A 23844-nucleotide genomic window follows, 5' to 3' on the forward strand; every position below is an offset into this window, starting at 1 on the left:
AAGACCTGCGTGGGGGCGAGTGCAGTGGAGACTTCTCTGATCAATTTGAATGTGCAGCACGTGAGAACGAAACTAACATATCCATCCCATGTTTCGATTACATCGAGGGAATCGAAATCAAATTGTCCTATGCCTGGCTGTTGTTATCATAGTAGATGCGGGTGCTAGTGACATGACGAGGAAGATTTTGCCATTTTCCGTCCGACGTATAGTCACTAATTGGAGATGAAACTAGGGGTATCAAAAAATCTGTCCTGACCCGACCTGAACGCGAAACAAATATAATACATGTTTCGGATCTTGATACTATTTTAGTAACAAATATAAAACAATCAAAGAAATATATTTTGAATTGGATCAGGGTTGGAACATTGTTCGTCCCTGGAACACATTAACTCCAAATTTGACCTGAAACACATGAACTCCAAATTCCAAACAAGCCAACAAACACAAACACAAACACGTTCTCATCTTTCTTTACCCAAGGTTTGGCCACCAAACAGTCAAACACATACCTTCTCCTTCTCGGCTCCGCCTTCTTCTCCGACGACTATGCCTTTGCTCACGTCGCCATTCGTCCATTCGTCGCCGAAAACCCCTCAGGTCCATGCTTCCATTGATTTCTTGATCCGCGAGGAGCTTCGGCGTCCTTCTTCTTTGTTGAATTTTCCTGTTGATTTTTTTCCAAATTCGATTGACTATGGTGGTGGTGAAGGAGGAGGCGGGTGCTCTTTTAGGGCTCTGTTTGAGGTCGCTCTCTTCGTTCGAGTTTGCTTCTTTTTGAGCTGCGCAGGGCTCGAATTGTTTTCCTTGGGAGCGATTCGGTCTCTTTCTGTGGAGAATTGGCTCTTGTGGTAGGCTGTGCTGGGAGGGTGGGGGGATTGGATTGGTCCTTACTACGCGTCTGGAGTCGCGTCGCGCGGGGTTTCGGGTTCTCGAAAGAACGTCGAGAAACGATGCGCCGTCTTTTTAAAGCAGTTCGAATTCTTGCGGCGGATGGGTTAATCCGTCTTTTTTTTTGGCTTCTGTTTGGAAGGAAATCTTGGGACTCTAGGCTGAGCTGAGGTAGTGATGTAGGCATTCTTGAGTTTATGCGGTCTAGCTGTGTTTCGGTATTGTTCTTAGCATGTGGGCTAGCCTTTGCTGGTGATGGGGTAGTAGTAGGTAACCCCATATGATCTTAGAGATGTTGGGAAGACTTGTTATATTAGGTGGTGGATGAAACTAGAGGTTCTGTGATGTAGATATTTTAGTGCACAAGTTGCAAACAGAGTTCAGGACACTTAGAATTTACTCTGTGCGGGAGAGCTGTTGGTGTCTGCTCTGTATCTTGAAAGGATTCCATCCATCATAAACAAATTGTCCATTGTAATTTTTTTTTTAAATAAATGATCAAATCATGTCATAGGCATACTCATTTGATGCTAATTTTTCAATGTAAGCATGATTGGAATATACCTCAGGTGCATATGACTTTGCTAACAGAGCCACTGCGTGTTTTCAAGAATTAACTCCTAATCAACTCCAAGCAGGTCAGACATTGGAGCCTCTCAGTCGTTTTACTATATTTTCTTACTAGTCACAAAAGGTACTTGATAGGCTGTCAATGCATGGAAAGAGGATAACGTTTCATCACTGGTTGATAAGAAGAATCCTGACATACTTTCAATTTCCTATTAGCTCTTAGCAAGAAATTCTCTGTGAAAAAGAAGAAAGGAAAGCTTTGGAAGGCATGGGATGGGAGCAAAGTCATCTATAACGTAGCATCCTGGGGGGCAACAACCATTGGGTGTGTCTTTTAGTTAATCTCCTTTCAAATATTGGTTTATTATTTTCAGCATGTGATTTTCCTATATTTTCTATGCTGGAGCATGTTTGAATCTTACGCTGTTCTTTTAGACAATTCTTAACCTCCATACTCTTGCAGATTTATCCAACTCTTGACTTTTGCAACTCTCTGTCTCTCTCTCTCAACGTAATTGTGGTCAATGTTTGTTCTTTCAGGACCTATCAGAACCCAGTACTTCTTAGGGCTGCCTCAAATGCCTTTTGGACTTCTTGTCATGTTATATCAAAGCTTCTCTGATCTTCACGATCTGCCTGAAGAGAAGCTTAATTAGTTCATTCCATGCCCATGCTGCCAATGCAGCCTGATGTTGTCCACCTTGTTTGACATTAGTGCATTAATTAGGCTTTCCAGTTTGATTTATTACCCTCTAGTGTCACCAAAATCATGTAAATGAGTAACTGTTCTATATTTCAAGTTTGGACACAAATGCGATGTAAAATTTGTCTGTTATTGAATGCAGAACTGGTCTTACACTTTCTCTCAGTACTTCGCAGTGTTAAGAACACATGCACTCAGCATGAATCAGGCCTTACAACTCCATTTACATACAGTGCCTATTTGTGTTGCAGAGCCCATCAGAAACATACAACTGCCAAGCCATCCTCCTTGCTTGATTCAGCTATGTACCCTCAGTCATTATGTGATTCAAGATCTTCCATCTTGAATTCAGACTCTTTTTACTCTTGAAAATCTTGAACGCCTCGAGTATTGTCATGTCAAGGGGGGACTTGATCGATAATTTTTTTCATCGATTGGACCCCCCCGGCAATAAATAATTTCTTTATTTACTCAGAGAGTCCATCCATCTCATGAAACTCTATTCATTGCATTTTTTTTTTTGGTCGAAAGTAATATATATGTATTATATTAAGAAGTCTTAGAACACAACGACGATTTACAATATGATACTAAAATATCCCAGAGAGATAGAGGGGGTATATGCACCCAATTTAAAGGAAGTTTCTTTGCTCGGTGTGTGCGTACCAGCCAATCGGCAGCTTTGTTTGCCTCCCGGGGACAATAGTTTACTGATACGTTTGTGCATAGGGAAAGCTGTTGTCGGCAACGTTGAATAATGTCTTGTAGATGCCAGGGTATCTCGGCCCGGCCCATGACAAAATCCACCACCGCTAAACTGTCACTTTCACAGATAAAGTGAACGGCTTGAGTTCGTGCGTCTTGCACGTGAGTCGGCTTCCAGTTTGTGAGGTAACATAACCTGTGTAGAAGGGCTTCTGCTTCTGCATGTGCGGATGAAGAAACCCTAGCTTCCGCTGCAAAGCCGTCGACAACACACCCCTTTTCATCCCTGGCGATTCCGGCAACAGAACAAAGGAATTCTCCTGGTACCCATGACGCGTCTACGTTCAATTTTACCTCACGATTTCCCGGTGGTGTCCGGTCCTCTGGTAAGTGTTGATTTGTAATTTGGTTTGGCTTTTTCTTCGCTCCTCTACTAAAGGCAATGTTCTGGGTTTATGCGAGATCAAGGATATCCACTGGGTTGGGAGCCTTTGCTCTGAAGATCGAGGAGTTTCGAGCCTTCCAGATTTGCCATAGAACCCCTGCGATGAACTGCCGATCAGGTAGTTTCCTTCGTGAGTCGAATACTGCCAGAAGCCATTGATAGAGTCGTTTGAATTGTTTCATAATATTCGTTCCCTATAGCCGATTATCTTTCCAGATCTGTTTAGTCCACCTACAAAATAGAAAAAAAGATGTTCGGTGGTTTCAACTTGCGTGTAACACATCGACATAAAGGATCTGGGGTAATCTTCTTCTTCTTTTTTGTAGAGATTCTCCCTTGTGGGAACGACGTTTTGACAAATGCTCCAAAGAAAGGTTCGGATTTTCAGTGGGACAGAGAGACTCCAGATCTGTGTCCATAGAGTTCGTGGGGGCTGGTAAGAAGAAGAAGCTTTATGTTGATTTAGTTTGGTGTTCGATGCATGGACCCGTTATATCCGCTCTTCACCGTAAATTCCCTTTACAATTTCCTGTCCATATTCTGATGTCGGGTTTGGGGTCTTTACTCGGGAATAGCTAGAATCTCGTTTGCTATTTTGTCCCCAAAAAGCTGATGAATGAGGGTCTGCTTCCATGTTCGGGATTCTTCATTAATCAGTCCTTCCACCATGGTAGGTTCTACTTGGTTTACTGGTCCGTCTATTATCTCCTGTGATAGCCATTTATCCGCCCTGATTTGGATTGATTTGCCATCCCCTACTAACCATTTGATATCTGCTTTAATGGTATCTCGCCCCAACAGCATACTTTGCCAGCCCCAAGATGATCGCTGGCCCTTCGGTGCATTCCAGATATCTCCATGAGGAAAGTATATGCCCTTTAAAACTTTACTCCATAATGTGTTCGGGGAAGTATGTAACCGCCATACTTGTTTACCAAGCATTGCACAATTGAAGGTAATTAAGTCTTTGAATCCCATCCCTCCTTCATCCTTTCTGTTTTTCAGCACTTCCCAGTTCTTCCAATGGATTCCTTTCTTTGTATCTCCTTTCTGCCACTAGAATGAAGCTATTCGCCTTTCAATTGCTCTACATATGGACACTGGCAACTTAAAGATCGACATTGCATAGGTTGGTATGGCCTACACCACACTCTTAATCAAGACTTCATTTCCTGCTTTGGTAAGTAACTTTTCCTTCCAACCCTTCAGCTTTGAGTTTACTTTGGTTAAGATCCATGCAAATAATTCTTTTTTGGATTGTCCCCATTCTGTAGGGATACCTAAGTATTTACCTGTGTTTTCATAAATAGGCACTCTTAGTTCTTGGGCCATGTTCCTCTTAAGTGGTAAGGGACAATTCTTACTGAAATAAACTCCTAACTTGTTTAAATTAACAGCTTGCCCCGTTGCATAACAATACTGGTTAATTGTAAGTGTAAGATTCTGACATTCCCTTACGGTGCCATCCATGAAGAAAATAACATCATCCGCAAAAAGAAGGTGAGAGAGCTTAGGACAATACCTGTTGAGCTGTATACCTTGTATGCTGCCTTATGCAACTGCTTTTTGCATCAACCATGTTAACACATTTGTGATTAAGATGAATAAATAAGGTGACAGGGGATCTCCTTGCCTGAGACCTCTGGATGGACTGAAAAAAGGGGTAGGTTCTCCATTGAGCTTAACACTGAAAGTCACTGTTGTTATGCATTGCATTATTAGAGCCACCCATTTCTCAGAAAAACCCATTTTCAGCATGCAATCCCGAACAAAATCCCATTCAATTTTGTCGTATGCTTTCTGCATATCTAATTTGAGTACATCCTGATGTTTTTTCTTTCTTTTGGTGATGCGCAGCTGGTGTAACACTTCCTGCACAATGAGGATGTTATCCTGTATCTGTCGACCCTGAACGAAGGCACTCTGTTCCGGTGCGATTATTTCTGGCAGCCACTTTTTCAGTTTATTTGCTAGTAGTTTTGAGATAATTTTATAGCTGAAATTGCAGAGACTGATGGGTCTAAACTGACTAATTGTCTCAGGATTTTTCACTTTGGGAATCAAGGCAATATATGTTTGATTTAAATGAGGATCTAGAATACCTATGTTGAAGAAGTTCTACACAAGATGAAATAGGTCAGTCTGAATAATCTCCCAGTCATTTTGATAGAACAGGCCATTGAACCCATCAGGACCAGGCGCTTTCAGGGCTCCCAATTGAAAAACTAATGTTCTTATTTCCTCCATCGTTGGATTGGCCACCAGGGTTGCATTTATACGATCATCAATAGGAGAGTGGCATTGGCTTAAGACAGTTGATAATTTCGTTCCCTTCGTTTTATATAAATTACTATAATAATCTTGGATATGATTTCTGATTACTCCTGGATCCCGACACCACCTGTTATCTTCCAATTGCAGCATTGTAATATGATTTCTATGCCTCCTTTGAATTGTTGTGGCGTGAAAAAATCGTGTATTTTTTTCTCCCCACTGTAACCATTTAATTCATGACCTCAATCCCCAATATTGTTCCTCCTGCTTCCTTAGTGTGTCTATATGGTGGATAATGATGTTCACTTCCTTTCTGCTTGTATGCTGTTGTGGCTGATTAGTTATTGTTGTTAGGGCCTAAGTTAACTCTTTTATCCTGCTGGGTGCATGAGCAAACTTCTGTTGACTCCATTGTGTGAGTTTTTTTGAGGTCTCCTGAAGTTTTTCTGAAAAAGTGGCCTGGGAAAAGGCTGTATGGGTCCATACATGGTGAATAACATCATGATATTCTTCATTTTCTAACCAGAAAACCTCCATTTTAAATTCTCTTCTTCTTTTCCTGCGTTCAGGGTATAACCTCATAACAAGAGGGCTATGGTCCGAGCCTATTGCTGGAAGTGCATTGATTTCTACTTCATGAAAGGTAACTCGCCATCCCAAGGTACATAACCCCCTATCCAGTATTTTTTTAACAAGGTCCTCCCTTTCTCTGTTGTTTGCCCACGTAAATGCACATCTTTAGCAATCCATGTCCATCAGAGATAACTCATTGAGCATATCTCTAAAAGCTGCTATTCTTTTATTATCTACTCTTTTCCCAACTTTCTCCCATACATATAAAATCTCATTGAAATCCCCCATGCGTATCCATGGATTGGAACTGTGAGGTTTCAATGTCTTCATATGCTGCCATAATTGTATCCGCTCGCCAAAATTTGTGGAAGCGTGAATAAAAGTAATCTGCATGCTATTTTCCTAGCTGGATCAGTGCATTTGACATCAATAAATTGTTTAGAACTGCTTTGCACTTGCAATGTTACTTCCTCATTCCACATTAACGCCAATCCCCCTGCTATACCTATTGGATTTTCAAGGAATAAGTGCTGAAATTGAAGTTTTTTGCATATACTCTCCACCATCGTTGCTTTGTCTTTAGTCTCCATCAGAAAAACTATACTGGGCCATTCAAGAGCAATTAATGCTCTTAGTTCCTGGATTGTCAGGGGGTTGCCCAGCCCCTGACAATTCTAGCTAATAATTTTCATGTCGTCTTTGGTGGCTTATTAGGGCTAGCCACCAAAGCCCAATCTGTTCCATCCTTGAGCAACTTCACTGGAGTCTCCGTCATGCCTGAATCATCAATGAGAAGAGGGGTAGGTTCAGGTAAACATTTATGCTTCTTAGCTTTCTGCACCTTCATGGTCTTTTTGCTACTTTTGCTTATTTTAAGAGAATTCTGTATGGGAGCATCTGAGCAAATGATCTGTTTTCCATGATCTTTAAATATCTGCTGATTTGTAATAGGGTCACCCATTATCTCTGGCTCCATGGAACTTTCGGCTCTTTTTTTACTACAAGCTTCAAGACGCATTTCTGGACCTTTCTCTCGTACGGTTATATCCTGCTCTCTACCTGGAGAAGGTGCTACAGGTATGGTTTCTTCTACTATAAGGCCATCTTCAATGTTTCCATAAAAAGCCTCCCAATAAGGGCTATGGTCACTGACTTTTGCTTTCAGCCATGGTCCATAGGAGCCAATTTTGTCGATTGCCCATGGTGATTCCGAATAAGGGATTTCGGGACAATCTTGGGCATAGTGACCTATTCTTCCGCAGGAGTAGCAATAATGGGGTAATCTCTCGTATTTAAATTCCACCCACGACCATTTATTGCCGATATCCAAAATGGTTCCTGATTTCAGAGGAGTAGATAAGTCTATTTCCACTCTAACTCTTCCTCCTTTTTGTTGCATGTTTCCCATAGTTTCGAGCTGTATTTCCTGGACCTGGCCTAGTTTCCCCAAATCGTGGTAAACTTTTTCAACCCTCCAACCAGGGGGAATACCTCCTATTCTTACCCAGAAAGCTGCTCTAGAGAAATCATAACAGTGTTCTGTAATTTCAAGCTCGCACTGTTTCAGTACAAGCAAATTGCTGGAATAAGACCAAGGTGCTAATTTCAGTACTCTTTCATTTTCCGCCTCTGATTGAAATACAAAGGTAAAGAGGCCTAGTCCTTTTTGTGCACATTCTACTACCTCTGTTTTCCATGCTTTCTTCATAGTTGTGAAAAATGCAGGATAATTGACATTGGGTTTAGAGTATAGTTTACCCAAAATTGTTATATTGCATTCATCTCTTTTTTGTAAGGATATCTCCGGACTTACTTCAACCACATCTTCCTCGGACCATAGATGTCCTAGTCGTTTACATAATGCTGCCACCCGCAAGTCATTTTCTTCTTTACTATCCATGCAGGCTGACTAGGTTAAAGAACAAAAAAGCTAGAAAGAAAAGCAGCGGCGGACATCAACATTAACATACAAAGAGAGGCAAGATAAGGCGCTCTGTGATTCTGCGCAAATTCCTCTTAGACATTTTCCCAAGCATCTTGCTGACAGAGACTCAATACTATTTTTAGTAGGTTTCCTCATCAAAGCTAGACTCATACGCTGATCAAACCCGTTTCACAGATAACATCTACAGCGATTTCATGCCAGAAGTCCAGACCAGAATCTTACTCCCACATCCAACAGCTATGCCAGAAGGCCTGAACCAGAATCGAACTCAAACCACCTACAACTACTGCGTATATCCCATTCACTACTTCAATCCGCTAGTAGCTCCGCCAACGTGTAGAGAGATGAAGAGAGATCCAACCTTGATACGAGCCTCGGAGGTAAGAGCACCAGCCGACCAACCGAGACTACTGTTCTATTGAATGAAGAAACAGCCATCGCACTCAGCAAAAGCTAGATCGGACGAAACCTTTTTTTTTGGGGGGGGTGGTTTGTTTTTAGTGAGTCATTGTGTAAAAGAGACAAAAAAAGGGGAAAGAGTATCAAGATTTATGCGAGATCTAGGGTTTGTGGAGAAGACAGCGCTACCAGAGGGTAGAGAAAGACTCGCATAAACGAGAGAGTGATGTGATTTACACAAAGCGTCTAAATCAGATATGAATTTGTCAACCTTCCAATTCGGCTATGCATCCTTATTTGGGTCAAATATTATATTGCAGTTTGCATGAACTGGATTTGATAATCACAATGACACACAGTATGTTGAAAATCTGAGTGTATATTTTTCTCAGGTTTCTACTCTCTGTTTTGAAAATTCTCCGACCGTATCTTTGCGGTGCTTGCTGAGAGGAAATGTTCGGAGTCCATGACCGGAGTGTCCATCCCATGAGATATCCATGTCGGTTTGTTTTTCCAATTCCTGTTCTCCATAGTGCTGTTGTTATGTGATTGCGAATATGGGATGGCCGGTGACCGGCGATGATGGACAATGCTGTACTGGACGATGACCTGTGACGGTGTTTGTTAGTATAGGTGGTGCTTGGTGATGGCCAGGTGGTGGTGGACCGACTAAACTCACGGTGGAGTCTCGTTTGAGCTGTTCTTGCCATGGAGCAGCAGAGCTGCTTGCTCCCTCTACAAAATTGCCGCGAGAGTCAATAAGAAAAACAAAAGTCGATAGTTTCCATCCCAACCCGAACCCCAGAAAAAGGTGAAAAAGAAAAAAGTGAGAAACACAGCGACCCGACCCGACCCGACCCGACCCGACCAAACCCGAATTTTCGATGTGGGTCTAATGTGTTTTGGGTTGGTTCGGGTCGGTTCATAGTGTGTGACCCTTGTGATTCGGGTCGCGTCGGGTAACTACAAAACCCAACCCGACCCTACCCATTGACACCCCTGGATGAAACGGTGTTTCTGTGTTATAAATTCGAGTCCCAACACATCTGGTTGTCGGATTTGGCCAATCTCATTAGATTTGAGAAGTCTCGATTGAGATCAAATTGGAAGATCACTTTCGCTTGGCCATCACTTCTCATGTCAAAATAAAATTGATGGAGATCCAATGATTCATTGACGTAAAATGGGATTAAAGCGTGTGGTTAGGTCTATTAATTGCTGAAGTCAATTTCTACACAGAAAAATGGAACTAATAAGCCACATGGTCATTTTCCTCTATAGGCTCGAACAAACAGCCGGTGTCAAAAAAGGGAAGATATGGAAGGAAGGAAAGAAGGAAAGCGAAGAACATGCGTAGTAAGAACAATGACTGTCACACTTGATCTTGCCAAGTTTAAGTCCATAGATGAAAACATGATTTAATAATTGAATATTCATGTCGGCTTTGTCAAGCATAAGTTGGATTTTGACTTGAAATTAAGTGTGAAAATATATAGTAATAGTTAGAGGCGAGTAAGGTTACAGAATAGAACCAAGAATTTGAGAATTGGAATTAGTCTAGTTCCAAGTTCTAATATATGCATTGTTGACACCTAAATTTTAACGGCCCGTTTAGTCATTAAAAATTAGGGTTTAATTTTATAAAAAAGTATATTAATTAGATAGCATATAGATTTAGGTGCATTTTATTTTAATTGGCATTTTTATTTATTGACCGGTGACGGATGGGTCGAAGTGGTGGTTTTGAATTTTAAATTAATAGGCCGGGCTAGGCCATGAAAGGATAAAATTAACCCAAGCCCGTCGTTGTTGTTTAATTAATTATCTTGTGAAAAATTAAGATTTGATGTGATATTATGATGATTTTTGAAAATTAAGAAAATTGCATTGTAATCTTATTTTTATCAATAGATGATGAAATCGGGGATGAATATTCATGAGATAGGGATTTTTATGATCAAGAGGTTATAAGCAATATTCGTGAGATGGAAATATTAACAAAAAGATCACGTTTTGTTTCGTCTATAAAAGGATGCGTACGGAGTTCATGTGAAAGGGGTTTTATCTTCGTCGGAAAAGTAAAAAAAAAAAAGAGAGGTTTTGCTTCTGCAAAAAAGAATAGCAGAAAAAGGAAAAACTGCAGAAAAATAAAAGAAAGAGAGATAGTACGAAGGGAGTGCGGCTGCAGAGAGGAGAAGGGTAAAGGCAGAAGGAAAAGGGGTGATTTGACCCCTACTGTTCATCGTCTTCCCAACCTGCTGCCCACGTTGCTGCTCCAACGCACCCCGACGCCGGAGCTCCGACGAAGCCCGCCGCTCCTGACCTTGCCGAGCGCCACCTGTCACTGCACCACCGCCGCTCTTGACCTCGAACCGCGCCCCCCGACGACCGCGCTCTCGCCCTCGCCGACGCCGCGCCGCTGCAACACCCCCGCGACGCCGCCCGTCGATCTCCGAGCTCCGCCGCGCCTCCGCACCGCCAGTGGTTCGCTCGCCTCTGCCACGCCGCGCCTCGCCCGCGCCTACGACGTCCGCAGCTCCGCCGCCGCGCCTCAGCCCGTGCCCCGTCGTCGTTGCTGCTCTGCTTGCTGACCCACGACGCCGGAACTGAACGCCGAGCCGCTACACACCCGTGGGACAACACCGCTGCGACCCGCAACCCCGCTGTTCGCCGGCCACCGACGCCGCGCCTCCCTGTTGCTGCTGCCGCCCAGTCCGCGCCAATACTCCGACGCCGGCTGCCCACGTTGCTGCTCCAACGTACCCCGACGCCGGCTGTCTCCTTCGCCCGTGCCGCCCCTGTCTCGCCTGACCCGTGACCAGCTGTGCCTGCTGCCGCCCTTGCCGGAGTTCCCCTTCGCCGGACCGATTGACCCGCTGCCCTTGGAGACCCACGGTTACAAGCAGGAAAAGAAAAACAAAAAAAGAAAAGGAAAGGGAAATTAGGTAGTTTTATTCTTTTTCTATTTACTTTATTTTATTTATTTCTTTTAAGTTCAGGAGTGATCTTTATTTTATGGATTTTGTAGGCATTATCCACAGGATATTCCTAGAATTATTGTAATTACTAATTTGATCCGTAAGATCTCGGATCATTTTTTTATTATAATAATTTCTGGGATTTGTCGATAGTATTTTAAGTGTTGAATCAATATAACTATTAATTTGATCCGTAAGAATTCGGATTAGATTTTAGTTATTTTGAACTCTTTGTTGTGATAATTAGGGTTAGGATAATCGTTAATTTGACCTGTGAGACAACAGGTTATTTTTTCGGTTATTTTGATCCTTTATATGATTGCATATCTTGATTGTTTAGATTTACTGTTTAGTTGATAATTGCTTATTTTAGAGAATCATTAAAAAAATCTAAAAAAAATATTTGAATTAGGATTCAGTTTGTTTTAGAATATTTCTTGTTATCTTGCATAGCTAGGATAGGGATTTTAGTTCAAAAAAATATAAAAAAATGCATTTATTTAGGACTTTAGTTGCATGTTTAATTACGTGGCAATTTTAAATTTTGAATTTTAAATAAAAAATAAAAGATAAAAAATATCATGCATATGTCATTAGGGCTTGCTCCGCATGTCATTGCATATTAGATCAATTACATGTTAGATTAAGATAATATCTTAGTTTAAATTAGGATTTAATGTGACTTAATCCTTAGTTTAAGTTAGATTGAATTTTAATCTAGCTAGGTTATTTTCGCATTTTTAAATAGAAATATCAAATGCACGTCATTTAGTTTTTATTAGGTTCATTTAATTAGAACTTCTTCGTCATTAGACTAAATCATTTAATAAATGTCGCATGACATATAACTCGCGTGCTAAATTATATGGGGCATGACATCTTAGTTCAAATAATTTTGCATGTCATTGCATCGCATTGCATGTCATTAGAATTAGGTCATTTAGATGGCATTTAATTATTGCATTTCTTCATGTCATATAGTTTAGGTCATGCTGCCATGTCATATTAGATTATTAACATTGCATTGCATAAGTCATGATTTTCATTAAATAAAGTGAAAACAATTTTTTTTTTTGAAATTGCGTGTTAATTAGAAATCATATCTAGGGCTGCTGATGTGATTTCTGATTTAACAATACAGATGTTTTCATTGCTTCTAGGTATGTTTTACATTATTTAATTGCTTTCTTGAGTGTTAAATTGGTAGTTTGCGCACCCGCATAATAACCTCACATGTTAGGGAGATAGTTTAAAATAAATCAGCTGCCTGCACAAAAACATTTCTGTAAATAAAAAGAATGGTACCGAAAGGGCATTAAAGAAATCTAATGTAATCAAGTCCCCGTACCCTTAGTCTCTGGTTCGTAGGAATAAAGTAATTCTCCCATTATTTTACTTAGGTGTCTAATCGACCTACCATAAACTGATTAGTGGCGACTCCTAAATAAAATCAATTTGCATGATAAGAATTCAAACCTAAGTCGCGAATTGGTATGGGTTTGGGAGAGCCCGAGCTAAGCTTAAAGACTTAGTAATCCATTAACCTAGTTTTAGGTGGTGAACCCGCGAAAAAATTAGGTCGCGACATGCATGATAAGTTTCAAGTTCAAAATATTAGTGAACTTATTTCGACAAGTTTCGAGTTCTAGATGAAACCTAAATGGAACTTGAAATCACCCATCTCTAATTAGTGGGAAATGAATGGCTCAAAAAGATTTGAACTCGGGATCATCGTTTCTAATGACATGTGAAATTATATGAGTTCACAGCCAAATTTTTTAAAAGAATAAATTGATAAATCAAGGCATAATTTCATATTCTAACATTTTAGTACTACGCGTAATTTAGAAGAAAAAATGATCGTTTTTCCGTGAACAATTACACGTGGGTAATGAGGAAAAATCATCACTTCAGGCATTTACCTCCAGTTATCTTCTCTCTTTGCGAACGTAAAGAGTGGGAACCGGCTGTTTTTCCTCCTCCGCTTCTTTTCCTCCAACTTTCTCTCTCTTCAGTACTTTTTCCTCTCAAATGCCTAAAACTTCTGATTGAAACGGGAGATTTGAGGCCAACCTCTAAATAAAATTCTATAATTAATTAGTGAATATGTTCTAACGTACAGATTTCAGATTTCAAATGCAACTTGAATGAAACCAGAAACCATTCATATCTAATGAAAGTGGCAAATGACAGCTCAAAAAGAACTGAACCCGGATTTTTGCCCTAATACTATATGAAATTTTATGAAAATCACAACCAATTATTTTAAAAGAATAAATTAATAAATCAAGGCTTAGTTTCATATTCAAACATTTTAGTACCATGTTTAATTAGAGGGAAAAAAAGCTTAGTTTACCGTGAACAATTACACATGGGTAATGAGGAAATTTCATCACTACAGGCATTTACCTCCAATTATTTCCTCTCTTTGCAAACATAAAGAGTGGGAACTAGCTGTTTTTTCTCCTCCTCCGCTTCTTTTCCTCTAACTTTCTTTCTCTTTAATACCTTTTCCTCTCAAATCCCTAACTTCTGATTCAAACGGAAGATTTGAGGCCAACCTCTAATAAAAATTCTTCAAAATCTCTAAGAAATTTCCCAATGGCCATCTATAAATTGTAGTAGCGACTTGTTAAGAAACGATTGAAGATAATAACTTACATATCGCGTTTGAAGATTGTAAGAACATGGGTCGATGCCCCATAGCATTATAATATTTCTGTTTTTTTATTTGAAATTATTCAACTTTCAAGTTACTGTCCATAACACGAAAACAATTTGGAATTGCAAAACTTTTTTTTTTTTTTTAGTAACTCGGAAACCCCAAAAGCCAACAGCCCGCAGGTAGAATCTGGAGGCAACATGGGAAAACCACCACCCAATGCCACCGGGTAAGTCACCAAGCAACTTAGTCAGCCCCCTTACTTCGCAAGGGCTTCGAATTCCTCCCCTCTGGGCGAAACCTAACTGAGCCACCACGGCTGATTGTTCGGAATTGCAAAAAAATTTTTCTTTTTTTTGGTAAAAGAAATTGCAAAATAATTCCTCAACAAAATTCCTCTTTGGACGCTTGCTGACATATTTGGTTTTATCTGTTAGTTAGTACATCGTTGGGGCGCAATGAATGGACAGACCTTGTCAGGTTGCTCAACCACACCTTACCAGACAGATAAGCACGTGGGCCTCCTTCAATGCAAATTCAATAATTGAAATGGAAGATGAGCAGGACGGACTATAAAGAAAAGGGGAAAATACCAGACAAGGACAATAAATTTGTCTCCTTTGCTGTCTTTTAAAGATGGGAACGTGGAGATACATGGATGATTGGCTCTCTAGTTCTTGTAGATCTTTATCAAATGGATGGGACATACATAGTACTAACAAAGGCCACAAGGTGACATTACATCACATGATGCTACAACAGGCTGTGTGTTGATGCCCCGCAAAAATCTAAATTTCCATTGCAACGAAATTTATCGTTAGAATTTAATTGTATACCATGAAATTTATGATTCATCCTACCATCTACTTATAATACCATAACATTTTGACTCCTCGTCATAATTTTGATTTTCGTATAATGAACACATAGATGGTCCCCTAGTGGATTAATTTGGACAAAAAAACAAAATTTAATGTACACTTTTATGCTTAAAAATGCTTAAAAGGTAAGTTGATTAATTGTTTTTTTTCAGTAATTAGATTTTCTTTTAGATCGAACAGTAATTAGATTGAACAAGTAGTAAAACACAGAGAAAGAAAAGGAAAGAAGTAAGCAATACAAAATTTCGTATTTGTTTGGACCAAAAGGAAAGAGAATCTTTTTTTCGTTTTCATAAACATGACAATGGAAAATTTAGTGTACCTGGAAGTTCGCAACACAAGCATAAGACTACTAATGCCTCCCAACCCTGTCGTCGATGATGACAAAGATACCCCCAACTTGTTGCTACAGGTCCGCGCCTCTCAGTTCCACTATATCTTACTCTCTCAGTCCTCTGTGCCTCGCTCAACTATGACCAACGTTAAGCTCAAGCATAATAGTTCATTTGTTGTAGCGAGACATTCATATTTTCAATCTAGTTAATCATTGTCGATTCACGCAAAGCGTCTCATCCATATACACCATATAAGACTCCACCCGCAAAACGATATTCCCAAGCCCTAAAGTTACTTTGAGCCGATGCAATCCAAAACACTGACATGTTAGTACATTCAAATCGAAGGGCTGCTTCAGCCAACGGACGCCTTGGGGGTTAGGACTTGGCTTTCATTGGTGGTTGATGAATCGTGTCCGCTTCAGCCAATTGCAAAAAGTTGTTTCGCTTTGCATAAGCTGAAAATGAGAGGCACTCAAAAGTCGTGTCCGCTTGCGGATCTCGCGCATCAGTGGGCATGCTTGAAGCCATGTGCGTTTGTTTTGGTTTGTTTGGACTATTGTTTTTGGACTTAAGCAAGCTAACGACGAATCTAAGAGGTTTTTGGGAGAAATTTTCAAATAAGGATCCGAAATGAATCTATTTTCTCAAATAAGGACCTAAAGTGAATTTTCCGTCATATAAGCGAGAAGTGGACCCATTGTTTCAAATAAAAGCCAAAGTGAATTTTGTATCAAATAAGGATCCAAAGTGATCAAGTTAATTTTTATTGAGAACCTTAGTTCACCGATAGACATTTTCCAGCGATTAAAATAGGGACAATTTTGTCAGAAATTTGTGATTGGAAAAAAAGGGAAAATTCTAAATTAATTAGGTTTAGGTTATTAATTTAGATGTTTACGTTTTCTTTTTCTTCTCCCCTGCTGCTCCTCAACCAAATCACTGCCCAATGATCGTCACGACTTGATTCTCGTCGCTCCTCACCTCCCTTGACCGGTGGAGAATTTGGGTCTCTGCAAACAAAGAAAGAAGCATATGGTTTTCTTCTTGTTTTTGAATTCGTGCCTCAACCAGCGAAGAATTTGGGTCTTCGAATTTGCAGAGGATGGGTACAAGGAACGCGGAGATCGTAGAAAACCTAGGGTTTTTTTTTTTTTTCTGTTTTAGGATTTGTTAATTTTCCCTATATATATTTTTTTTGGACAAAATTGCCCAAACTCCGGTGATCAGAAATGTCACATGCTTGATAGCCGGTGAATATTTGGCTGACCAGCAAGCTCAGGTTCTTATAAGGAATTGATTCAACCACTTCGGGTCTTTATTTGAGATAATGGGTCCACTTTAGGTCTTAATCTAATACAAAGTTCATTTCGGGTCCTTATTTGAGAAAATTAGTCAACTTCGGATCCTTATTTGGAATTTTCCCAGTTCTTAGGAGTACTTCCCATGGAAATGGAAACTTTATGTTTTCAAAATAAGTACGGAAAAGTGCATCAGAAGCTCTAAATATTGTGTACAAAAAGCAATTCCAGTGTTAAAATCTTTCGATCGACTTAATTAAATCTCAAATCTTTTTTCAAAAAATACAATCATGGTCTTTTTGACGAAAAATACCTACAATTGCTTGCGTGGCATCTTTAAATTACAATTTTGATAAGGGGTTTTGAGTTTAATTGCATTTTTAAAAAAAAAGTTTGAAGACTTACACTTCATTTATTTCATGGAAAATGAATGATTTAAAAAATATTTTCCTAAAATTAATCCCTTATCTCGCCCGCAAAAATAAACGAATGAGAAATATTTTCATTATCTATGAAAATATTTATATATAAATCATTATCGATAATGAAAACATTTTTCGTTGACTAATAATTTTAAGCAATAAAGCGATCAATTTTAGGAAAATGATTTCCAAATCATTTATTTTCCGTCAAATAGAATGAGCGCTAATTGAATAAATTGAAAATTTTAGTTTTCAATTGCATTATATGATGAAGTTTTTAGACTCGACCGAATTGGTTTAGGACTAGATTGCATGCCGTACGTAAGGTTTATGATTTAAGGTGCAATCTTCCTAAATAACAACATTGGAGATGTGCATTATTGTCGCTTTGTCATGACATATAATCTAATCTTGTCTTTATTATAATGTAAATTCATTTATCTTTTTTTATTGGTCTTGAACGATAGTTATCTATTGATCTTATTTCTACTCACCGTCCTCTATTTATATCCACATCAAGCACGAACACAGGCACAAGCAAGAGGCTCAGCATCGTTGAGAGCTCTCCTTACTCCTTCGTGAACACTGAAAAGCTACGGGCCAAAAGTCACCATGCAACTCAATTTGAACAAGGCTCTCTTCCTCTCCTATCTGTTGACAGTCGCCCTCTCTTGTGAAGCCGCACCAGGAGTGGCGCTCAATGCCACCGCCACTCCACTGCCATGCAATGGCATCAGCGGCGCGGTCGAGTGCCTCATTGCTTCCCAGCAGCTGGAGTTAGAGTTTACGGCGGGCTTGAATTATAACAACGACCCTGGTCCTCTAAACCAAGGCCCCGCCGGGTGTGGCAAAGGGGTGCCAAAAAGCAACCGAAGGTACACGCCTTGCGTTCCACTGCCGAACCTCAAACGACCATGTGACGTGTATGGTCGGTGCCATTAGCGTGTCAAATTGCGTCCAGTAACACTGCTTCTACTCCAACTTAGTGTCCAAAAACTGTCGACTATAAGAATCTGCACGTAGATTTGTAACTGCAAAACGCAATTATGGTTGGACTTATTGTTAGCTGGGTTCACTCCTATGTGGAGAGAGGCCGATGAGTTCAAAAAGGCTTGAGCCCATATAATAAGTTATATGAGGAAATATGGTTTCTCACTATCTATATAAAGAGGTAGCAGCAGAAAAGGAAACAGTAACAAGAGAAAAAGAGAAAACAGAAAATCTGGGGTTTGGGGTAATATCTGATTTACATCAAGCTGGCGTCGGAGGTCGATTTGTGGTCCGATTGAGCTGAAATTTTGTCAGCATGTTCGTGGCGCAATTTTCTCAAATCTGGACGGTTTGATTTTCGTTTGAAGCTCCCTACATCAGGTTTTTCGTGAATTGATCAAAACCTGTGTTTTTGGTCAGATGTATCATTGATCTCGTGAATTTCATGTGTATTGCCAAGAATTATGTTCTTGAGGTGTTTGCTGCTATGTACCTCTAATATTTGCTAGAGAAGAACAATTTTATTGATAGTGAAGATTTTTCAGGTGGACTCCGGTCCCGTGGTTTTTTATCTCCTCACATCGAGGAGGTTTTCCACGTAAAAAAATCGTCTTGTGTTCGCATGCTTGGTATTTATTTTACTATACTATATCGATTCCTATTATGTTTACACAAGAGGGGAGATTATTTTATTCCGCTGCGTTGATTCGATATTGTTCGAATTATTACCATTCTCCCATCATTTATCAGTTTGATATATAAATATCGTGTATGTGCTTTATAGTTGAGTACATCAACTTATCTATCTTCTAGAATTAACGTATTCAATTAGAAAGTATGTATGATAGCATTTTCAAACGTTACAATTTCGCACTTCTCACATGGATCTCAAACTTTTGAGCAATGGCCATTCTTCTTCGCATCACTGACAAAGCCGGGAGGCCATCTTGAATTCTTCACCTGAGACACAAAATTAGGCTAGATCCAGCACAAAGTTTTAACATCTGTTGGCACCAAATAATAGTCTGCCTTGCATAAACACGTGAACAACACATGAATATGGACAATCACATGCATAACATGTAAGAATCACTATGAATATGCCAGCTCATCGACAATTGTAGCGATCAACATATGTTTATTAACATTAGTATTCATCAATGCCACGTGTTTAGTTGTCGAAATATGGCGATGGATAGTTGGTAATGCTAATATAGGCATTAGCAATAACTATTAATTGAAGGGATATTAACAAGCTGCTTTGAAGTTTGAAATCGATGAAGTAATTGAGGCAAAAGACACATTTTTGGAGGAAATAGTTACTACTCGAAAGCAAGATCGTCGGTATAGGAAACCACATTATGGAACAACTTATGCACGACAAGGGTAACCATTTAAGAATGTGGATGTGGGGTTTTTGGAAGTATAAAAACATAGAGGTAACTAACAGAAGTTACTTAAAGAACTATAGTCACTGGAAATCATCATAAAGCAGTCACTATAAGCCATTACAAATACCGCCGGTCATCTATCATAAGGCCCCACGAGATCTGCAAATGTTATACTTCAATTTTCTTTAGGGAAAATTACCAAAAAAGTGTTGACCTGTTAATTTAGTCTCAAACCTTTTATTTTTTTTGGGTAACCGAGGACTCTATCACGGACCCCCTGTGCCCAAACGGCTCCTGAGGGCCGGGCCCTATACCTCGGAGGAGACTAGCCCTCAAAGAACCTACCGCCAAGGCGCCCCACTTAAATCGCTAGCAATTTTAGGTTTCGAACTCTCGACCTCGCGATGAGGAGGGACTCTCAACCAACACGATTACCCACGGATGATTTTTTTTTTTTTTTTTGGTAAAGAGATTTTTTTTTTTTTGATTTTTTTTTGTTACCAATTAAGCCATAAATCTTTTACATTTGTGTTGACTTAGTCATCTACCAAATTTTGGCAGGCCAAAGTTGTCAGAAACATGGGCCCTCTTAAATGGCGCTAACATGAATAATTTTTAATAATATTTTAATTTTTTTAATTTTTTAATATTTTATTTTATTTCCCTATTTTATTTGCTAGCCTCAAGCAAGCCTTCCCCCCCAGTTGACGGCTTGGGTGAGGTAGCCCTTGCGACCTCAAACGAGGGCTCGAGCCTTGGCTAACCATGGCAAGGCTTGCCAAGGCCAGTCTCGAAGTTGTCGACCAATTAGAGGAAGAAGGAAAGGGGAAAAAAGACAGAGAAATAAAAAAGGAAAGAGAAAAGGAAAAATAAATAAATTCAATTAAATATTAAAATATTATTAAAAATTGTTTATGTTAGCATTGGTGGCACTACGAATGATGATTGGCATCCATTTCAATGCTTGGTTGGCCAAAATTAATTAGATGGACTGAATTGACATAAATACTAAATATTTATGACTTAGTTGGTAAAAAATAAAGTTGATGATTGAATTGACATAATTATAATTATTTATGACCTTTTTGTAATTTTTTCCATTATTTTTATCTTTCCTACACCATACTTTAGATTTCCTTAGCTGTAGTTCTCATGTTCGCATCATCGATTAAATTTTGACATATATTTTTGTCCCAATGCTGCATTGTCAATTAAATTCTGACATTATATTTCATGTTCTCAAGCTGTATCATGGGAAAATTGTCCAAAAAGTCATAAACCTATTGCACTTTTGCCAATTCAATCATAAACCTTTTAACTTTGTCAATTTAGTCATAAACATTTTCACTTCTTGTCAATTCAGTCCATCCGGCCAATTTTGGCGGAAAATGCTAACATGGACGCCGGCGGTGCCACGTAGGATGGTTGGCGTTGACGTGAACAATTTTTAATAATATTTTAGTGATTTTTTAAATTTTTTAAATTTTTATTATTATTTTCTGTTTTTTCCCCTTTATTTTTCTTTTCTTTCTTTTCTTTTTGGCTTTTTCTTTCCTTTTCCAGTAGCCGGCCAAAAGCCAAAAAGAAAAGAAAAAAAGAAAAAAAAGGGGAAAAACAGAAAAAATATATTAAAAATTCAAAAAAATATTAAAATATTATTTAAAATTGTCCACGTCAACGCCAGGTGGTCCTACGTGGCACCGCTGGCGTCCACGTTTCAGCATTTTACGGCCAAAATTGGCCGGATGAATGAATTGGCAAAAGTGAAAATGTTTATGACTAAATTGGCAAATGTGCTTGATAGGTTTAGGACTTTTTGGACAATTTTCCCGCTATATCATCGATTAAATTTCAGCATAATTTATCTATGTCCTATTACATTATTGAATGCATAATTTTCAAGTCTTGTCATCGATTAAATTCCGGCTGAAGTTGAGTTTGTCGATTAACCTATCAACCGGTGTTCCATTTCTCGTTAAAGATCTCGAGCACATGTGCAACCGCCGTTCTTCTCTACGTCACTGACAAAACCAGAAGCCATCTTGAATTCTTCAACGTGAGACAAAGTTCAGCTACATCAAGCACAAAGTTTTAACATCTAATCCTACAATTTCTACATATAATACTTGATATCTGCAGGTACTGGATTCCTCCTATCATGTATCACGCTTGGAGAAACAATTCGAACATAGAAGGATATCTCAGCAGCCACTTTTCCGAGCCACTTTTCCGACGTGGGCTAGCACAAGGACAAAATTAGTTCATGGCATTTTACTGGCAAAATTGCTTAAAAAGTCTATTACACATTTGCCAATTCAATTCTAAATCTTTTAATTGTGACCTTTGAATTCTAAACCTTTCTACATTTTGCCGGATGGACTATAGTGGCAAATTGTCATAAGATTTATGATTAAATTGATTATATGGAGAGGCTTAGGACATTTTTAGTCCTTTTTTTTTTTTTAATCTTGTTAGGCAGTCCATTTCAATTGTAGCAGTAATATTACACGCCACATCACTTTGCAGAGATTCCTCTCGTCCTCAATTTACTTATGACAATTTTTTTAATTATATGACATCTCTTTTGTATCATTGAAAAAGTGTATCTAAAAAAAGAACCAGATGATAGTTAAACTTCCCACATGTTGACTCTTAGTAATACCAAAGGCAAAAGTACCCAATATCAGTTTTTAGTTGTTAATTTTAGATTAGATTCAGGTTTATATAGAAAATACGACTTCTGATCCAGAGAAAGTTTTCCTCACCCGGGTTCAACTTCCTAGGACTCGTTTGTTATTTTGTCACAGTGAGAGGTTCATATTTCCAATTTAATTAATTATTATTGATTCACGCCGAGCACTTCGTCCATGTGCATCGGATAACACTCAGTCTTGAATAAAACATTCCTGAGCCCTAAGATCACTTTGAGTCGATGCGATTCGAACACGATATATGATGTACTACGTTCAGATCGACCAACACCTTGGTTATTGGGACTTGGCTTCATGTCGAAGAATCGTTAGAACGTGCACAAGCGAAAACATCAAAATTGCAAAAGAAGTTGGCTTTGTGTGAATTGAAAATGAGAGCACTGACAATCGCTTGTCAGCTTGCGAATCTCCGCATTAGCGGACATGGTCTGAAGCCATGTGGGTGGGGGACCGTTGCTTTGGACTTAAGCAACAAGTTGTTGTGAGTTCTTCGCATGAGAATAGAAAGTTCAAGTTTCCAAAATAAGTATGGAAAAGCGCATCAAAAGTTATAAACCTTATGTACAAAAAGTGATCGAATCATAAAATCTTTCAATCGATTTAATTAAGTCCCGAATCTTTTTAAATAAGCGCAATCAAAGTCATTTCGATGAATAATACCTAAAATTGCCTACACAGCATCCTTGTTACAATTACGATACAGGATTTAAATCTTAATTGCATTTTTTTAATAAAGTTCTAAGATATAATTTAATCAATTGAAGATTTTAAGTCTTGATTGTATTTTCTGATAAGTTTTAAAACTCAATTGAACTGGTTTAGGATTAGATTGCTTGTCTTACATAAGGTTTAGAACTAGAGGGGTAATTATCTATTAATCTCATTTTTCCTCACCGTCCTCTATATATATCCACACCGGCACACAGGCACAAACAAGAGGCTTAGCATCATCTTTGAGAGCTTCTTAGTCCTTCAGGTAGGGGTGTGCAACGGGAACCGCCCGAACCGGAACCGGCCGGACCGGACCGAACCGGTCGGTTTTGGGCGGTTCCACGGTCGGCGGTCCGGTCCCGGTTCCTAATCTTGGAACCGGTGGCGGTCGGTCCGGTTCCCGGTTTCAAGGTGGGAACCGGACCGAACCGGACCGAACCAAACTTTTTTATATATAATTTATATACATAGAATTAATAAAACATATAAACATGATAACTTATTGCAACCAAAATTGCAATTTGAGGTAGCAACCTCTTATGTGGCCAAGAGACCATTAAAATTTTTTTTATTACTCTTTTATTTATAGAAAAAATCTCCTTGATAGTTTCGACCTGGGACTAAGACTTCAAGAGATCCCATGAATCACACAAGTGAAGTTTGAATATTTTGCACGTGGAACACGTGTGATTAGTTTTGTTGAATTGCCCGAGAATCGAATTGAATTGATCGATCAAGAGCGCGGTCACTCTTTAATTCTTTAGTGCAAAAAGTATAGTTGATTTTGGACCGGACCGGACCGGACCGGAACCGATGGAACCGATGGTCCGGTCCGGTTCCCGGTCCTAGGACCAAACGGTCCGGTCCACGGTTCGCAATTTTGGGAACCGGTGCTCCCGGTCCGGTTCCCGGTTCCAAGGTGGAACCGGACCAAACCGGGAACCGATCACCCCT

At 39.3% G+C, this 23844-nt stretch overlaps 1 protein-coding gene and 2 long non-coding RNA genes across 7 annotated transcripts; all 3 read left to right on the top strand.

The window, feature by feature from the left end:
- The first annotated feature begins 397 nt into the window (after window positions 1-397).
- Window positions 398-3754, top strand: LOC104428833. Of its 2 annotated transcripts, none has more exons than XR_005546317.1 (4): window positions 398-1789; window positions 2005-3258; window positions 3335-3435; window positions 3644-3754. It is a non-coding gene; the product is annotated as an uncharacterized LOC104428833 (long non-coding RNA). The 2 variants fall into 2 exon arrangements; XR_005546316.1 differs by having other exon boundaries at window positions 3341-3435.
- Window positions 3755-3881: 127 nt separating this feature from the next.
- LOC104428834 lies at window positions 3882-5632 on the top strand. The gene is made up of 6 exons (XR_005546318.1): window positions 3882-3987; window positions 4119-4272; window positions 4378-4980; window positions 5175-5248; window positions 5360-5453; window positions 5583-5632. It is a non-coding gene; the product is annotated as an uncharacterized LOC104428834 (long non-coding RNA).
- A 525-nt stretch (window positions 5633-6157) lies between these two features.
- On the top strand, window positions 6158-8582 carry LOC108960810. Of its 4 annotated transcripts, XM_039301373.1 has the most exons (7): window positions 6164-6974; window positions 7116-7241; window positions 7330-7442; window positions 7575-7620; window positions 7717-7810; window positions 8069-8142; window positions 8235-8582. In XM_039301373.1, the coding sequence occupies exons 1-6, from the start codon at window positions 6938-6940 to the stop codon at window positions 8127-8129; spliced, it is 477 nt and encodes a 158-aa protein (XP_039157307.1). In that variant the 5' UTR covers window positions 6164-6937; the 3' UTR covers window positions 8130-8142; window positions 8235-8582. The 4 variants fall into 4 exon arrangements, 1 of the variants encoding a protein (XP_039157307.1); XR_005546313.1 differs by lacking the exons at window positions 8069-8142; window positions 8235-8582 and having other exon boundaries at window positions 6158-6252; window positions 6879-6974; window positions 7575-7818; XR_005546314.1 differs by lacking the exon at window positions 8235-8582 and having other exon boundaries at window positions 7575-7760; window positions 8069-8143.
- The last annotated feature ends 15262 nt before the right edge of the window (window positions 8583-23844 follow it).

The sequence above is a fragment of the Eucalyptus grandis genome, chromosome 9 (assembly GCF_016545825.1).
Source record: "Eucalyptus grandis isolate ANBG69807.140 chromosome 9, ASM1654582v1, whole genome shotgun sequence".
Classification (NCBI taxonomy): domain Eukaryota; kingdom Viridiplantae; phylum Streptophyta; class Magnoliopsida; order Myrtales; family Myrtaceae; genus Eucalyptus; species Eucalyptus grandis.

Bases quoted from the DNA above. Each gene is read 5' to 3' on its own strand.
- LOC108960810 (XM_039301373.1), top strand. From the start codon at position 6,938: ATGCCTGAATCATCAATGAGAAGAGGGGTAGGTTCAG. The intron at 6,975-7,115 runs GTAAACATTTAT...GATTTGTAATAG, and splicing joins GAGAAGAGGGGTAGGTTCAG to GGTCACCCATTATCTCTGGC. The intron at 7,242-7,329 runs GTATGGTTTCTT...TTTTGCTTTCAG, and splicing joins ACCTGGAGAAGGTGCTACAG to CCATGGTCCATAGGAGCCAA.